This window comes from Rutilus rutilus (assembly GCF_951802725.1).
Source record: "Rutilus rutilus genome assembly, chromosome: 7".
Classification (NCBI taxonomy): Eukaryota; Metazoa; Chordata; class Actinopteri; order Cypriniformes; family Leuciscidae; genus Rutilus; species Rutilus rutilus.
Window position 1 is genome coordinate 29,727,769 of NC_140221.1, and position 16,138 is coordinate 29,743,906.

The following is a 16,138-nucleotide window of genomic DNA, read 5'->3' on the forward strand; positions in this document are numbered from 1 at the left end:
ACGAAAGGCGGTGTTTACCTGTGTGGAATGTGCGCAAGCGTCAAAGATGCGGGGTGTTTGCGCCGTTCAAATGGGCAGTTATTCAGTGAACAAAAAATATTAACGAACAACATCAGGTTAACTGGCAGTTAACCTGATTTTGTTCGTTAATATTTTTTGTTCACTGAAACTAATCGTTCTAAAGCAGTTCGTTTTCTTGTTTAGCTAATGTTCATGTTTTTCTTAGCCTGTTTGTGTGTGTAGCTACTGTATTGTGCTGCATACGTGTCCGTGAAAGTTTTTACAATGTATTCAAATGTATCAGTGTTTTTGTTATTGTATATATGTCATAAGTTGTACAAGTTGTAAAGAAAATATTTATCAATTAGGCTGGAAAATACATTTTCACATTCATTTGAATTAAAATGTTGTGTCCTGTTTATTATTACCTATCATAACATTGTAGATCCATTTATTAACTTGTTCAGGTTTACGGCTTTGATTTTCTTGCAGTTTTAAAGTCTGATATGTTATTTTAAATATATATTTTGTATAAAATATAATATTTTTTTTGTGTGTGACATATTCATAAACTAAAACTTGAATAACTATTTTTAAATTTCACTTTTATAACTTTTTTTTTAACTTCTGCAATAATCTTCAAAGACTTAAGTTTGTGCTCCAAAGTATTCAGGATTTATAATAATTTAGGTTGCAAATGTCATTTTCAGGTCTATGCTCAAAAAGTGGAACTAACTTAACAAGTTAATAGGCTAGTTAACAACATAACATAAAACCTGAAAAAATAAAAAATAAATAATTTTGGGTCTGTACAGTTACCTTGGAACATAAAATTATGCAGGTCAAATTGACCCGCAAACATGAAAACCGTATAAAAAATTTTTTACACACATTCCACAACACATCACTTAAAACGTAAACATATAAGGGTAAAATTGACCATCGAATATCAAAACCGTAATGGAAACAAAATGTCAAGAAAAAGAAAATTGTAGGTTAACCAGTATTTCCAACAACTCAAAAATCTAAATGGGTCAAATTGACCCGCAAGGGTTAAATCAGCTGATACCATTGATTAGCCGATACATTTTACTAGTTCAAACCCGGCAAGAGGCGATCTATGAACTATGACAATTAATCTTGCACTTAATCTCAATTTGCTCCAGGGGTTTGGGGGTTTATCACTGTAATAAATGTACTTGGATGAAAGCGCCATCTAAATGACTATTAGATAGTTACCATGAATTTTCTAGAGACTGAGGTTCAGCTAGAGGTTCTTATACTACTTATGTTGTGTGCATGTGGGTGGCTCACCTGATTGTGGGTGGCAGTAGCTGCTATGATTATTGCATTGGCAAGGTTGGCACCCCGTGCTGCTGAAGTACGAGAAGCCTGGGCGGCAGTCATCACATTTGTCCCCATGCACTCCCATCTTGCAGATGCACATGCCTGAACTGCCAGAAAAGTAAAGATAACATTTTTGGGAGTTAGAGTTATAGAGGCACAAAATGAAAGACCAACTGTTCTTACAGGACAGTACAGAATCCTTCAAAAGTCAGACATAGAGAGGTTAAAACCTCTGTCCACATCAAACACCAGGTTTTCTCTGAACTGCCAGAATTGCTGCTCCTTCCCATTCATCACATGTTAAAGGGGTCATATAATGCCATTTTTGTACAAGCTAATATGATTCTTTAGGGTCTAAATTAAAAGTTTGTAATATACTTTAATCAAAAATTCTCATTAGTGTAAGAAAACACTAATTTTACCTGGTCAAAAACAGCTCTGTTTTCAGCACGCCGTTTAAGTGCATGTGTCTTTAAATGATAATGAGCTTCGCTCACCCCTCCCCTCTGTTCTGTGGGGCGTTTTACACATGGAGTGTTGCCTTGACAACAGTTGAGGGTATATTTTGAAGAATGGCAGCGGGAGTCTCTGAGGACACTGTGCAACCGTATCAATTTGAACCAGAGTCGGACCCGGAACAAGATGACGGCCCCGAAGAAGTTCGACAATTAAGGCTGGAACAGGACGTTTCTGAATGGTTGGTTAACGTAATGTCACTTTGATCTATCTTTGTGTGTACTGGCAGGGTAGAGTAGTGAGATATGAACGCTATGTGTTTACTGATGTATACGTTAGTTCATTGACAGATTGATGTTACAGCTAATGGTCATGAAAAAAAAAAGTTTCAGTAAATGTAGGCTTGTCAGTGATGCGTAACGTTATCTATGCAGTGTTAGGTACAACTGTCAGGGCTGAAGCACTGACATGAGGTCACGGCAGGAATGTTTCTAACAGTAGTTGAAGGACACCTACGATTTTTGTGTTACCATTCATCTTCATGCAGTTATAACTGTTTTTTTGACATTACTTCTTAATCAGTAACAGACACCGTTATAAACCATCTACAAAAGTAAGCTTGTAACCTGCGTACACAGTTTGTAATAACACAATAACCATAACGCGTTGTTCATTATAAATGTGGGATTATGAATTATATTGAGAACGTCGTACATAGAAAACATGCCGTAATTTACCCTTAGTGTAAACCTTAGCGCATTCATCGTGAAGCGTGCAAGCGATTTGCAAAGATTAATATAAAGATTCATATAAAGGTTAATAAAATGTTACACTCACTTCTTCTGGAGGTGCAGCAGGAACACGAATAGTTGGTGCTGATCCTTTTTTCAGGAGCAGCTTCTTAGCAAAACCAGCTTTATACTGACCCTCGTTTATAAAGCAGTCTGGTGTGAAATGATTCGCGCAAACATGAAAGCATTGCTGTTGATCGTGGGAATATTCCCTTCGAAAACAAAACTCAGCCACTGCGTCTTCAGCGGTTCGGATTTAGGAACATCAAAATGACTGCTGTGTTCCTTATTACACCCAAGAACAGAACACCACAATCGCTTAGACGCCATTCTGCTCCAGCGTATCAACAATGGTGGACTATGATGACAGCTCGCTCAGGGCGGGTCTGTGTTGAAACGCTGCTGTCAATTAACAATCGTGGGAGGGGCGTCCGACCGTGTGACGTCTTGATTTGAGACGGGGAAAACATATAAGAAGATAAAAAAAAAACACTGGATGGATTTTTATCATTTTATGATGGTTGTGTACAGGCACTGCCAACACACATTTCAGTACAATCAACTTGTAAAAGTGTATGTACCATTATATGACCCCTTTAACAGAACCACACCATAAAAGCTGAAGCAACATCTATTTGAGATAATGCTGTTAACTAGAGGTGTAATCATACATTGATATGCATCGATTTTTGATAGAAATCCAATTAAAACGATTATAGTATTATTTTCAGGCATAAATAATATAAAATGACCAAGGTTTGTGGACAACAAATACTTAAATGCATTTCATTTGTATTGGATTTAGCAGCAGGTAGGATCCACCATGGTTGTTTCAGTTTCTTTCCTGCCCTGGGTTACATAAAAAATTATTACACACAGGTAAATTAGTCATTAGTGGTTTTGCGTGTTATGAAGTCTCCTTGAACTACTTGGCAGAGAAAGAGAGTGGGATAAATATGCTCTACATGAGAAATTAAAGAGTAACAATATCAGAGTGCTTAAAATGAAAAGGAAATTAGAAAACTTCTGATTATACTATTACACACTTCAGTCTTTTGAAGAGCAACGCAGAAAATAAGAAAATGAGAAAATGAGAAACGCAGAAGGATGATTTCTTCTGGGAGAGGCTTGTGAAATCTATGAGACATATCTGCAATTATTTATTTCACACACACACACACACACACACGCATACGCACACACAGCCTACTCTCCTATACACAGAGTAATGAGGCTATTTACTCTGACTGATGCTGAGCTCATGGTTCCTGAGAAAAAGAACCCTGACATGTCAGTTCAGAACCCGACCACTCAAATGAAATGGGTATCCCGCTTGTTTCAATAGAATACAGATTATTTAAACAATTCAGAGCAAAAACCACTGAAATAACACTATAATTAATATTAAAAAGCACATAAGACAAACTGCAGCCAAACCTAAAAGTCTGTGTTGAAATGTCATGAAATATTTTTTTTGGAAACATTTTAGTTTAATTGGGGCAAGTAAAAAAAAAAAAAAAAAAAAAAAGCATTGCTCACAGATAACTGTAGTATGAGTATTAATTATAGCATCGTGAAGTGCTATGTCAGTACATAATGAAGCATGATGTAAGCGCGTTGTGAAGCTCATGTGAGAAGTGATGTAGAAGCACAGAAGACCGCACTAACATTACGCGTCGCAATGTGCTGACCTTTAGGTCAAATGTGAACACATGAATGTGTGTATGCCGGTTTAATGGTTTATGTATCGTTTAACTTCCAAAGACATTTATTGATTGATCTACTGGGGTCTTATGGGTTACGTTATATTTGTTTTGCGTGTTTTTTTGTGTGTCAACTTTGAGAACTCGTGAAATCGTATTTCTCAAAACTACTACCTTGATCGACTCAAAATAGGTGTCATTTGAAAGCTTAGAGTCTGAACTTTACAATGAATGCAGCCAATTCGATTAACTCCTAAGTTGTGCTGAGTTATTTGCTGATAAATAGAAAAAATACTTTTTTGTACTACATACTGCAATATGTCAAATACATCATACAGCTCAGATAGTCCTGTGTCATATGTCATTTGAAAGGTCTCAATGAGTAGAATACAACAAGTATAGCCTAATTGTTTCGGGCTTTTTACTAAACTTGAGCAAGTTTTTGTACATGAAACCCTCAAGACCCATATGTAAATCATACATATGGATGCTGAATTTAAGACACATTTCCACTCGTAACTTCATTAAACATGCACAGATCGTAGAAAATGACAACATTATTTACAGCAGACTCTCACGATTAAAAAGAGCCCTAACTCACCATAATCCACCACTCAGATCTAAAGATATTCCTAATGGAGTTGTAACACACGAACCCGCACAGGCGCACATCCAATGAAGTAGATACATTGATGTGATGTATTGATGTGACGTTTTAGCTCATATCTCCATGAAACATGCATGAATTGTGGAAAATTGTAAAACATCTTTATTGACAGCAGATTCTCATGATTACTAAGAGCCCAAACATAACATAACAACATAATCCATTGCTTTGATCACGAGATAATCCTCACGAAGTGATGCACACTTGGCTAAAAAACAAGTCTCTCATCTTCCCAGGATGCAATGTGTTTTCCAATGTTCCCAGAACCGTCCGTGCTCGTTTTCAAATGTGGAATAACTAAAAATATGTAACATCTTAAAGCTTAGAATCTCATCTTTTTATAGCATCAAAACACTTTGATCAACTCTAAACGAGTGCTAAGAAGTCCCTCTAAACCGGTGTGTACCCAAGCGGCAACATTCTGATCTGAAAAATGAAGCCTACCCGGAAGTGCGAAAAACTGCAATACATCGAAAATCCGCTAGAGGGAGGTCCCAAAAGGGAGCAAATGTCCATAGCCCCCATGTTAAAATGTCCGTTTTCACAGCATAAATTCATGTTTTTACAGGTTGGTCCCATGGACTTTTATTGTATTTTTCGATAGCTTCCGAGTGCCTGACAACTGTGAGGGGGGTAAATTTTTTTCTAACTCGTTAGTTTAGATCGTATTTAGATATAAAATGTATGACAATAAGGGCGTGGTTAACTTTGATTGACAGCTTGATTGACAGCTGACAAGGCAGCGCCACGGAGAATGACAACATAAGAAGCGCCATTTTTTTAATACAGTTGACATATAATACTACTGTTTCTGTATCATGAAATGTAGTTTTAAGAGTTTTTCAGGCGAGAATGTAGTTGTTTAAAGCTCAAATCTGTGGTTTATTTAAAGATTTATGAAAATTTTATCCAGTTGATCCAGCGATGACCGGGCGCTCGGCGTTCATGTACCCCGCCTGGAGCAGCCTTTCCTCGGCTAGGTTTGCCGCCAATGCCGCGGACTCTGGCGTCTCTGTAGTGGTTAAACATGAGATATAATTCGTCTTGTGTATATCTAATGGGCGATTTTTGGTCTCTTGAATCTATATTTTTTTCCCTGTGCAATCGTTTTGGCTGAGGGGAAGTTTCATAACTTTATAAGCTATTTAACTTTACCGATGTATGGTTAGACTAGAGCGCTGACTTTGTATGTTTGACTGAATTGTTTGCTTTATTTGTATAGCTTCTTATACCTTTTACTTATACTTTTATAATGGCTAATATTGATAAAACTGAAATTTAACAAAAAGAGACTGGGTTGAGTTTTGTCATTTTAAATTTTAATACAACGAAGATGATCTGTAATGTTGTTTACTGCAAAATCTGTTGTTTAGTACAAATGCACATATTGCCTGGACCATAAAATGTTTAATATTTTTATATTATATTTAAAATGAAAAGAGGCAGGTTTGTGTTTTATATATTTTTTTTTTTCATAAATAGGCAAACGTTATGTGCAGTGAATATAATCAATACGCGTTGCCTGAACCACATTTGTGTGGCTATAATGTTTAAGATTTCTTTAAATGAAAACGAAAAGAGTTAGTGTGGTGTTTTATAACATATTTCGTTGCCTAAAATATACACAGAGATAACAGGAGTAGCAGAGAGAGCTGAGTGACGCGCAAGAAGGTGGGCGGTGGTTAGAAGGTGGGCGGGGTTAGGATTTTCCAAGATGGCACCGCCCATACCCCCCATAAACGGCTTCAAACCCGTTCTTCAGAAAGTCTATGGGTGACGTCACAGACGCTTTGTCCATATTTTTTACAGTCTATGTGTGTACCGCACGCGGGCGCTACCTAGCTGTGAAAATATTCATTATCACATTTTTCAAAAATACTGGTGTATAAAAAAATATAGGTGTCATTTGAAAACTTAGGGTCTGAACTTTGCAGTGAATGTAGCCAATTTGAAAAACTTCTAAGTAGTGCTAAGTTATTTGCTGATAAATAGAATTTCTTTTTTTAATAAACTATAAAATACTTTTTTGTACCATGTACTGCAATGTGTCAAAAACATCATACAGTTCATTAAACATTCACATATCTGAAAATGGCACATCATTTTTTACAGCATATTATTAAAATTAAAATGCGCCCAAAATGAACATAAACTATTGCGTTGATCACAAGAAATTCCTCATGGAGGAACAATTTTAAAAATGCCCATTAGGGGGTATGGGGCATTACAAATGCGGTAACTTTTGATTCCTTTATGCAATCACCAAAATGTTATCCAGATGCAGCTCACATGTAGACCAAAAAATCATTTTCCTCCTAGCTTATTTCCTTTTTGAGTTATTCCATGTCAAATAAGAAAGATATGCAAAATCAACAAATATATATTTAGTCTTTTCTCAGCAGTTTCTCAGCATGACAATGTCCAAATGTAATGTAATGTATATTTTCTAAAAAATTTAAAAGTGTTCTATCAAACAATCCCAACCTTTTGACTCTCCTTGCTATAGTTTTGGAGTTATGAGTCTTTAGTTTTGTGTGTGTCACTCAGAAAACAACAATTTTATAAATGCCTTCCAAATGTGTGAGGACTAAACAAAAAGGCTACCTTTGTTCCAAATGCTGTAACTTGATTACTTTATGCGATCACCACAAATCCCAACTGTATTTCCTTCCCGAGTTATTGCATGTCAAACAAGAAAGATATGCAAAATCATACTAAAAATTATATATATATATTTTAGTTTTTTGTCTTTTATCAGCAGTTTCTCGGCAGGAGAATGTCCAAATGTAATGTCATTTATATTTTCAAAAAAATGTACGATACCTACCTTTTGACTCTCCTTGCTATAGTTATGAGTCTTTAATTTTGTGTGTCACAAAGAAAAAACAACTCAGGACTTAAGGGGTTAAAAGCAACTTTTGCTTTTTGAGATGTCATGAGATGTTACAACTGATCCACAAAAGAAAACATTAAAAATGCAGAATCACATAATCCAGAACTACACTTGTCTTAAACCTTAAGCTCTAAAAAACTTGTGAGAATACACTAACTGACTTTGCCCTGAGGGTGTAAGAATGTTGAGGTTTCCACGGCAACAACACCTCAGATCACAAGTACCCCACTGAGATTAAACTGAAAGTCTATTACAGTATAATTACCAGGGCAACAATCTCACACAAAAGACAAGCATTAAATATGCCGTGGAAGCAAATTTACAACCTTGCGTAAATCATGCAGCCTTTGCACTTGTCAAGATTAATTAATGAATCGTTTTAGCAATTTGTGGAAATGCTGATGGCACAGCTTGGTTTATACCCACTAGCAGAGACATTATTTGTAAATGCTGATATGCTCACACTATTATTGTGAATGGTAATAGTCATGTCGGGTTATTTAGCTCTGTGCTGTTTTAATGAAATCCATTTGTGCAAGGCCAGTTAGTTAGTAGCTGGCATTAATGCACACTATCTAGGGAAATCTGGCAGTCACTGCTTTAGTACTTGGCTACTTCCTTCCGGACTATTTAAGGGCAGAGCGGTTTGAGGCCTGGGTGGTTTGGAACCTCTAATGTATAACCCAGTTTTATTGCGGTAGTGGGTTATGCTGATCTCAGAATTATATGGTCAGACCCAAAGGTTTTCAGAGCAGTTAAACAACCTTCTGAAAGCTCTTGCCGTCCTATGTTTCAATGGTGCTAAAGCAGATTGTCATGTTCAGTTGAGGAACACAAGAGTCCATCCTTGTCAGGCATGCCATGTAGGAAAAACCTTTTAAGCCTTACTGAGTATGTTTTCATTGTAGCCTCTACATTTTATAAATCTACATTTTTATTCAAAGTGGCTTACAGTGTAGCCTAATTACTGTACACTACATTTCAAAAGTTTGGGGTCAGTAAGATTTTTTTGTGTGTGAAAGGAATTAAACGGATTAAAAATGATTTTTACCTTGTCACAAAAAAAACGTCTTAAAGCTATAGTAGGTAATCCTGTTCAGAAACACTTTTTTTTATACTGGGTGAAATGGTCCTTCCATCCTGAGAGTAGTCAATACATTATGTGTTCAGAAAAAGGAATGAAAACAATCAGACCTCTGTAGCAGCTGCAGGACAGTAAAAACTCTGACCAATCACTGCCATTCGGTGCGAATGTAAAGAACCAATCAGATGCCTTCAGAGCCAGGAGGAGTGTCTTAGCAGTGTCAATCAAGTTCGCGTACGCGCTGATCGCCCCTCTCTCTTGCACAGCGCGTACCGTCATTCAAAATCAAGATTGCCGGTGTGCCGAGCAGCTGTGCTAATGGCGGACAAACAACCAAAACTGCCAATTTCTCGAGTGGAACCTGCTCATACAACAAAGACAGGTAAACGGAAAAAGACCGATGACGATAAACAAGCCCGTCGGAGCCCATTGACTCAGTGTTAAAACTCTAGCCGCATAACATACAGATAAAATGTCACGCACTGTGCAAAGCAACAATTGAAACCTGCTAACCTTATATCTAGCGACCTTATCCGTCGTCATCGGTGACCCTGCATGTTTACTAGCCTGCGCGTTCACGGCAGGCTCCGCTGTGGGGGGAACTTTACATAACAAAATACATGTTTAACAGCTAGTAGGCCTAACGTTATATGTTATGAATCTTACACGAAATTCATCTTCATCACAGTGCAACTAATGGAAATGGAAAAACGTGTATCAATGCAACCTGTTTTTAGCTTTGCCTTATAGTTATAACTAGCTCGTTAGCGAATCAAAAAATATATATTTTAAACTTTACCAATATTGATATGATAGCTTGATAGTGAGTAGGCTACTAAAATACATCTTATTTGTTTATATTCATAATGATAAAGTTAAATTTTTGTATTACATGTGATTCTGACATGATGCTACATGCACTGCGCTCCTTCCTCTCCGCTCGTCTCAGGTAAATAATGCGTCTTCCAGCTCAGCTGTCGGAGTCGCGCGTTCATGTGTTTTGGGGGCGTGGCTTTGGAAGGACCCCAGAAGGGAGAGGGTGGACTGAATGGAAATAATGAGCTGTCTTTAAAACAGTCGTTAGAGGTCTACATACACTCGATCAGAATACTTACATTTTAATTATGTATTGATATATACATAAAGTTTAAACAAATTTGAAAAATAAGTTTTTTAGACCATTCTTACCTACCCCAGCTTTAAGCAGTACAATCATTTTCAACATTCATAATGTTGATCTGTTTTTTGAGGACCAAATTAACATATTAGAATGATTTCTAAAGGATCATGTGACACTGAAGACTGAAGACGGGAGCAATGCCTGCTGACATTTTAGTTTGCCATCACAGTAAAAAAAGTAATTTTTAAATATACAGTAAAATATTCACAATATTACTGTTTTCACTGTATAGTTGATCAAATAAATGAAGCCTATGTGAACATAAGAGACTTCTTTAAAAAATTTCAATTAAAATTTGTATGACCCCAAACTTTTGAACAGTAGTGTGTGTACATTCATTATGATTATTGGTGTATACCCTGGGAATCAAGTCCATGATGCTGGCATTGACAAAACCAGCTGAACAAGAACACTATTCAAAGAAAGAAATAGAGATAGGCAATTAAAAACTAAAATAAATGAATGAATATAAAATGGAAAGATTGCAAATGCATTACCACCACAAAACTACTATCTTTCTGTCTCTCTCTCACACTCTCTGTTATTTTCAGTTAAATAGGCACACTTCCCCTGGGTCATTACAGGCAGGCCATAAATGAGCTGGTGCCATATTTTGGCATCTCCTGGTCTACATTCACTCAAATTCTGTCAGAGAAATACTGTAAAAGCTATTTTAAATACTTTAGATAGGAACTATTTCTATCCATTTAAAAATGTTAAAATTGTAAAGCAAACTTGATTCGGTTATTGAATGTGGTCTCTTTCTTTACTATCATTATATCACTGAATACTGCTGTCACCATCCTGCCACAATCTCTTCCAAAAATAGTTTGAGTTCTTGGGAATAATAACCCAGAGAAACAGAAAGTTAGTAACAGTACAATGACGGACAACAGTATCTTGTTTAACTAGAGTAGTCTGAGGAATGATGTGCATCTGTAACGTGTAGTCCGTTTTAGTTTTCACTGTGTTCTGTTCCTGTTTTGTTCCTTAGTTCTCCAGTTAGTTTCACTGGTCATTAATCAGTTTCCACACCTGTTCCGTTTTATCCTTGATTACACAGGGTTCGTGCAGATACTGTAAAATGACTTTTCAAGCACTACGTTTTTGGCTTTCAAGGACTACAATGAGAGATCTCGCTTATCAAACTGTTATGAAGTGTGGAGGAGACGAACCCATATGCAATTGAACAACGTTTATTGTAGACAAAAAGGGAAAACAAAACCCACAAGGGGGCAAAACATAGACAGGACAAAGAGTGACTAAACCAGACTATGACTTGACAGATAACTAGACAATAAACAAACAGCAAAATACAGAATCAGAACTTTCTCTAGACCATACTCTTGACAGGATACTCACAGGGAAGATTACAAACACAAGGTTTCACTACGTATGATAATGAACCGGCACAGGACAGCAAACACAAGGGGATTAAATAGGGAGAAACTGATAATGACAGCAGGTGACACAGATGAAACAATAATGACTAACGAGAAGAACAAGGGGGCGGGGTAAAGTACCGAGACAACACAAGCACATGGCCCAAAGAAAAGGCCATGTGCTTGCACACAAAACATGGGTCTGTCATGATCCTGCCTCAAGACTAGAGAAAATCAAGGACAAGAAGGCAGAATCATGACACAAACAATATCTTTATCTTTCAAATTCGAAATTCGAAAAAAGTTATTAATTAATCAAATAAACCAATAAAACAAAATGGTACAAATAAAGTGCAGCACAGGCAATGACTGTGGTAACTTAAATGACTGAAATGATACTATGACAAAGATATCGCTTTCCTCTTTCAAACTGTTTTTTCCCCCATTAATGTATGATTGCTGCATCATATACTTGGATATTTATACGAGCAATATCACGTTCATAGCCATGCGAAATTGCTCTATATCTATATCAGACTGGCCGCAGCGTTAAAAGTTTTTTTTAATCGAGAAAATTAAAAATCACATTTATTGTCTTTCAATAATTCAAGCACTTTTCAAGTACCTTTTTATAAAAATGGCCGTTTTCAAGGGTTTTCCAGGACTTATATTTTAAAAAGTCAAATTCAAGTATTTAAAGCACTTTAAGCACCCTGTATGAACCCTGATTACACTTCCCATGTATTTAAACCCTGTGTTTTGTTCAGTTCTTTGTCCGGTATTGTCAGTGTTTAATGCGGGACCCAGATTGGATTTTTATTTAGAAGAAGAAGAAGAAGAAGAAGAAGAAGAAGAAGAAGAAGAAGAAGAAGAAGAAGTGAGGGATTCCAGTGCAGCCCCGTCCTGATAAAAAAAACCATAAGATTTAAAAATGCCTGTTTACACAGTAAAAAAGCTGATTGGGTGGAGGGCAGTGGGAGGGCTGACTGAACAAAGCCACACTGTGCTTGGAGCAGAGCTGGAGACTGTTAATAACCCCTTCAGCCTACAGACCAGAGCTGGTGAGAGAAAACACAGAGAGCTATCGAGGAGAAAGACCAAAAAGAAGGAAATTACAGAAAGGAAGTGATTAGTAAGAGTATATAATCGATTGATAAACATACTAAATAATGCTTTTAATTAAAAATGCAAAGTAGTTTCTGTGAGGGTTAAGTTAGGATTAGTGTTGGGGCACATAAAACCCCCCCAAAAAACAATAATAAAACAATAAGTCAATAAAAAGGTTTGGGGTTGGTGTGTTTTTTAAAGGAAGTCTCTTATGCTCACCAAGGCTGCATTTATATTAAAAAAGGTAAAAAACAGAAAAGTTCAATTATAGCAATTGATTTGGTGCTTAAAAAACATTTCTTATTATTAGCAATGTTGAAAATAGTTGTGCCGTTTTATATTTTTGCAGAAACTATGATATATATTCAGAATTCTTTCATAAAGGGCAAGTTCAAAACAACAGCATTTATTAGTAATTAAATCTTGTGCAATTTTATAAATGTCTTTACTGACACTTTTGATCAATTTAATGCTCCTTTAGACACATCAGTGAATCTTTTTTTTGTATTTCATACTAAGTATACTACAATCCATTAACATATTTACTGACATAATGCTTGAGGCTTACTGATATAAATATTATAATTAAACTTTATTTGGAGTACTACTTATTCCACAATGCACATTTCTTAATATTAAGCCTAGAATGTGTTTTATTATCTCTATTAGAACGGATAGTATGATCTCTTTATAATATCAGTCTTTAAATGAAAGATATTTAGTGTACCATAAGTATACTTGCAATAGTTCCAGTTTATCACAATCAAATATACTTAAGTTTATCTTTAGTTGAACTTCAGCACTATTTCCGGATAACTAAAGTGCATTAAGTACAAAATTAGATGTTCCAATTTAGTAAGTTCCAAAATTTTGGAAGTTCCAACTTATCAATTTAGTAAACCATTAAGTACATAATATGTAAATGTATTTGTTGTATACTTTGCATAAAAATATTGTATTTCAAATAAAAATGTTTACATTTATTTTTCACTAGGGCACACACAAAACAATTGCAAGTTGACTTGACAGGATCACAGTAGGGACAGTGTTAAAATTTCTTCTTGAAAAACCTTGTATTGAAATTTCCATTTTAATATTCGCCCTCACCTGGAGGCACGCTCCGTGAGGAGACCTTTATTTGAATGTTTAATTTATGTGAGATTAAAGTCTGCTGGGTGCACTGCATTAATGCCACAGTGGTCAACTCCTTGAGGTTCATGCTGATTTGAGGGGTGGCAGCTCTTCATAAAGCTGAGCAGGACAGTACGTGAATGAGCTGAATCTGAGCCAATTTATCTGTGCAAACCCCACAGACGGGATTAGCGCTTTCACTCCCTTACAGTTCTCTAACACCTGGTGAGACATCAGAGCAACTTCAATCCTGTCACATCGAGGAAGCATCAAGACTTGAGCAGTTAAACACTTCTGCTCCCACCCATAGTCACGTTGAGTCTGATTTCTACAAAAGTGAACCGACGAAGCATTTAATAGTGTCTGATGAGCAATTCTTTTTCCTCCCTATCAAAAATAAACCCTTCCATTGCGCAGATCTTATTTTTCCTTTGGCAAGCATTACGGTTTTGCCTGGCTTTTGATTAGGCCACGCAGCAGGCTAAACTAATCCTCCTCACAGGCAAGAAATATCAGAAGCCAAGTCATTTCAACTTATCCAAATAAAAACAAAAATGGAAAATGGCAAATGGAAAATGGAAAGTAGTAATCCCATGCTCTATAGTAAAGAGTGCTCTAAGTGTGTGTTATAGCTTTGTTTAGTTAAGCTCACGCTGCTGGGTGTCAGTGTCTTCACACTTCTGGTCTGATGGGAATGAAATCCTCCGTAACAAGATTAGTGAGAAGCATAAGAGGGCTCTACCACCAATGTGTGTGGTAGTGGTCGACTGATATGGTTGTTACATAACTCCCATACCTTCCATTCAAGTTTGCTGACTGCTATTCTAAAATGTGGAAATATAAAGAAGATGTGGCCACACATTTTGCTGGTAGTGTACACAAAACTATTAGGCTACATGAACAAAATACTTGCCCACTTGTCTGATTAGCAAAAGGAGTATTCTGTTCATGTAATATTTGCACTAGAGATATAACCAGTTAAAATGGAAAGGATCTCAAACTGACTAGTTGAAGATGTTGCTGTAGCTATACACATTAATAGACACTGTACTTCCTTGAAAATGAATTCCAGCATAAAAATGAATATTACGAGCTCTGTCAGCAGACTCTCCTTTGTCCAGCTTCTTCTTAAAAAAAAAACAACAACAGGTGATTCCCCGGAGGTTAGAGATTTAGCGCCAACATTTCTCGCTCGTTTAGACAACTAACCTATGCCACTCCAACACCATACATCCATCAAAGTAGCTGGACAAACTTTTCTCTATTCACGGATATAACGAGACACACACGGCGAGTGAGGCATGTATGCAATTTCCCATGAAAACCATCCCGACAGGTCTAAAATACCGTATAAACAGCAGGCTTATACCATACTGTATAAACTGTATTTACAGCAGGCTTATACCATACTGTATAAACTGTATAAATAGCAGGCTTATACCATAGTGAATCAGGGTAAGACAAAAACATGTTTTGGAAGAAGGATTGGTGATATAATTTACTTAAATGTTGCTAATTTTAAACAAAAAGTTACATAGTGTCCTTGTAAGTGAATATTCTAAAAAATAAAGTGTTTTAATTTTTGTACTATTTTGTGTAGCCTACCTCTCAAATAGTTTATGTACGCTACCAGTAAAACGTTATATGTTGGTCTATAATTAGTGTGTGGAGATTTTGAAATCTTTGCAGGGGAAGCTTTCATTTTCCCAAAAACTGTATGCTGCATTACCTATTGAAATACAGGGTGTAAATATATAATGACATTTCCTATTGGGCAGGTCCACTTGTAGTATTAACACCACATGTATATATAGTGTGTATATATATATAATTAAATATAAGCATTTAAGCTGGCGATTTAAGCCCCCACAGCTCTCAGACTACACTTAACGTGCTTATCGCACATTCACAGCAGATGATGCCCCACTCAAAGGTCTGCACACCCCTCTCATTGTTTCCATCCACCTATTTGTATGCGCATTTTTATCATTCGCATAAAAAAATGCTGGATGGAAACGCTAAAATGCACATAACTTCTAAAAATGAGGTAAGAAAACATGCGCATAAACTATGATAAATTATGATAAACTACGAATAATTTCTTTGATGCGCATCAAAAAGACATGTGGCTTTGCGGTGGGAAGGCATAACTGGACCAACCAGCAGACCGATCTCGTTGTACAGCATCTGAAATCCTGTTTTGGTTGTTCTGAAATGCCTGTCGTCAAAGTGGTTCAGTATAATTACCTCCCAGAACTCTTACACGACTGCATTCTCAAACAGCAGGCATCCGCCTCCGAAAGCAATATAACTTTTTTGCGTTTCATCTGTGCGTTCTGAGGCGCAATACATTTTTTATATATGAAATTATTATATACAGTGGCTTCTCCTACTGCA

General features: G+C 36.5%; 1 protein-coding gene across 1 annotated transcript in view; it reads right to left on the reverse strand.

The window, feature by feature from the left end:
• The window catches only part of LOC311294076 (multiple epidermal growth factor-like domains protein 9), a 95,842-nt gene that overhangs the window by 35,588 nt on the left and 44,116 nt on the right, over window positions 1–16,138 (reverse strand). The window contains exon 3 of the mRNA XM_084414737.1: window positions 1,315–1,454. Within this exon, the coding sequence (XP_084270863.1) occupies window positions 1,315–1,454 (140 nt within the window). The remainder of the gene's footprint in view (window positions 1–1,314; window positions 1,455–16,138) is intronic.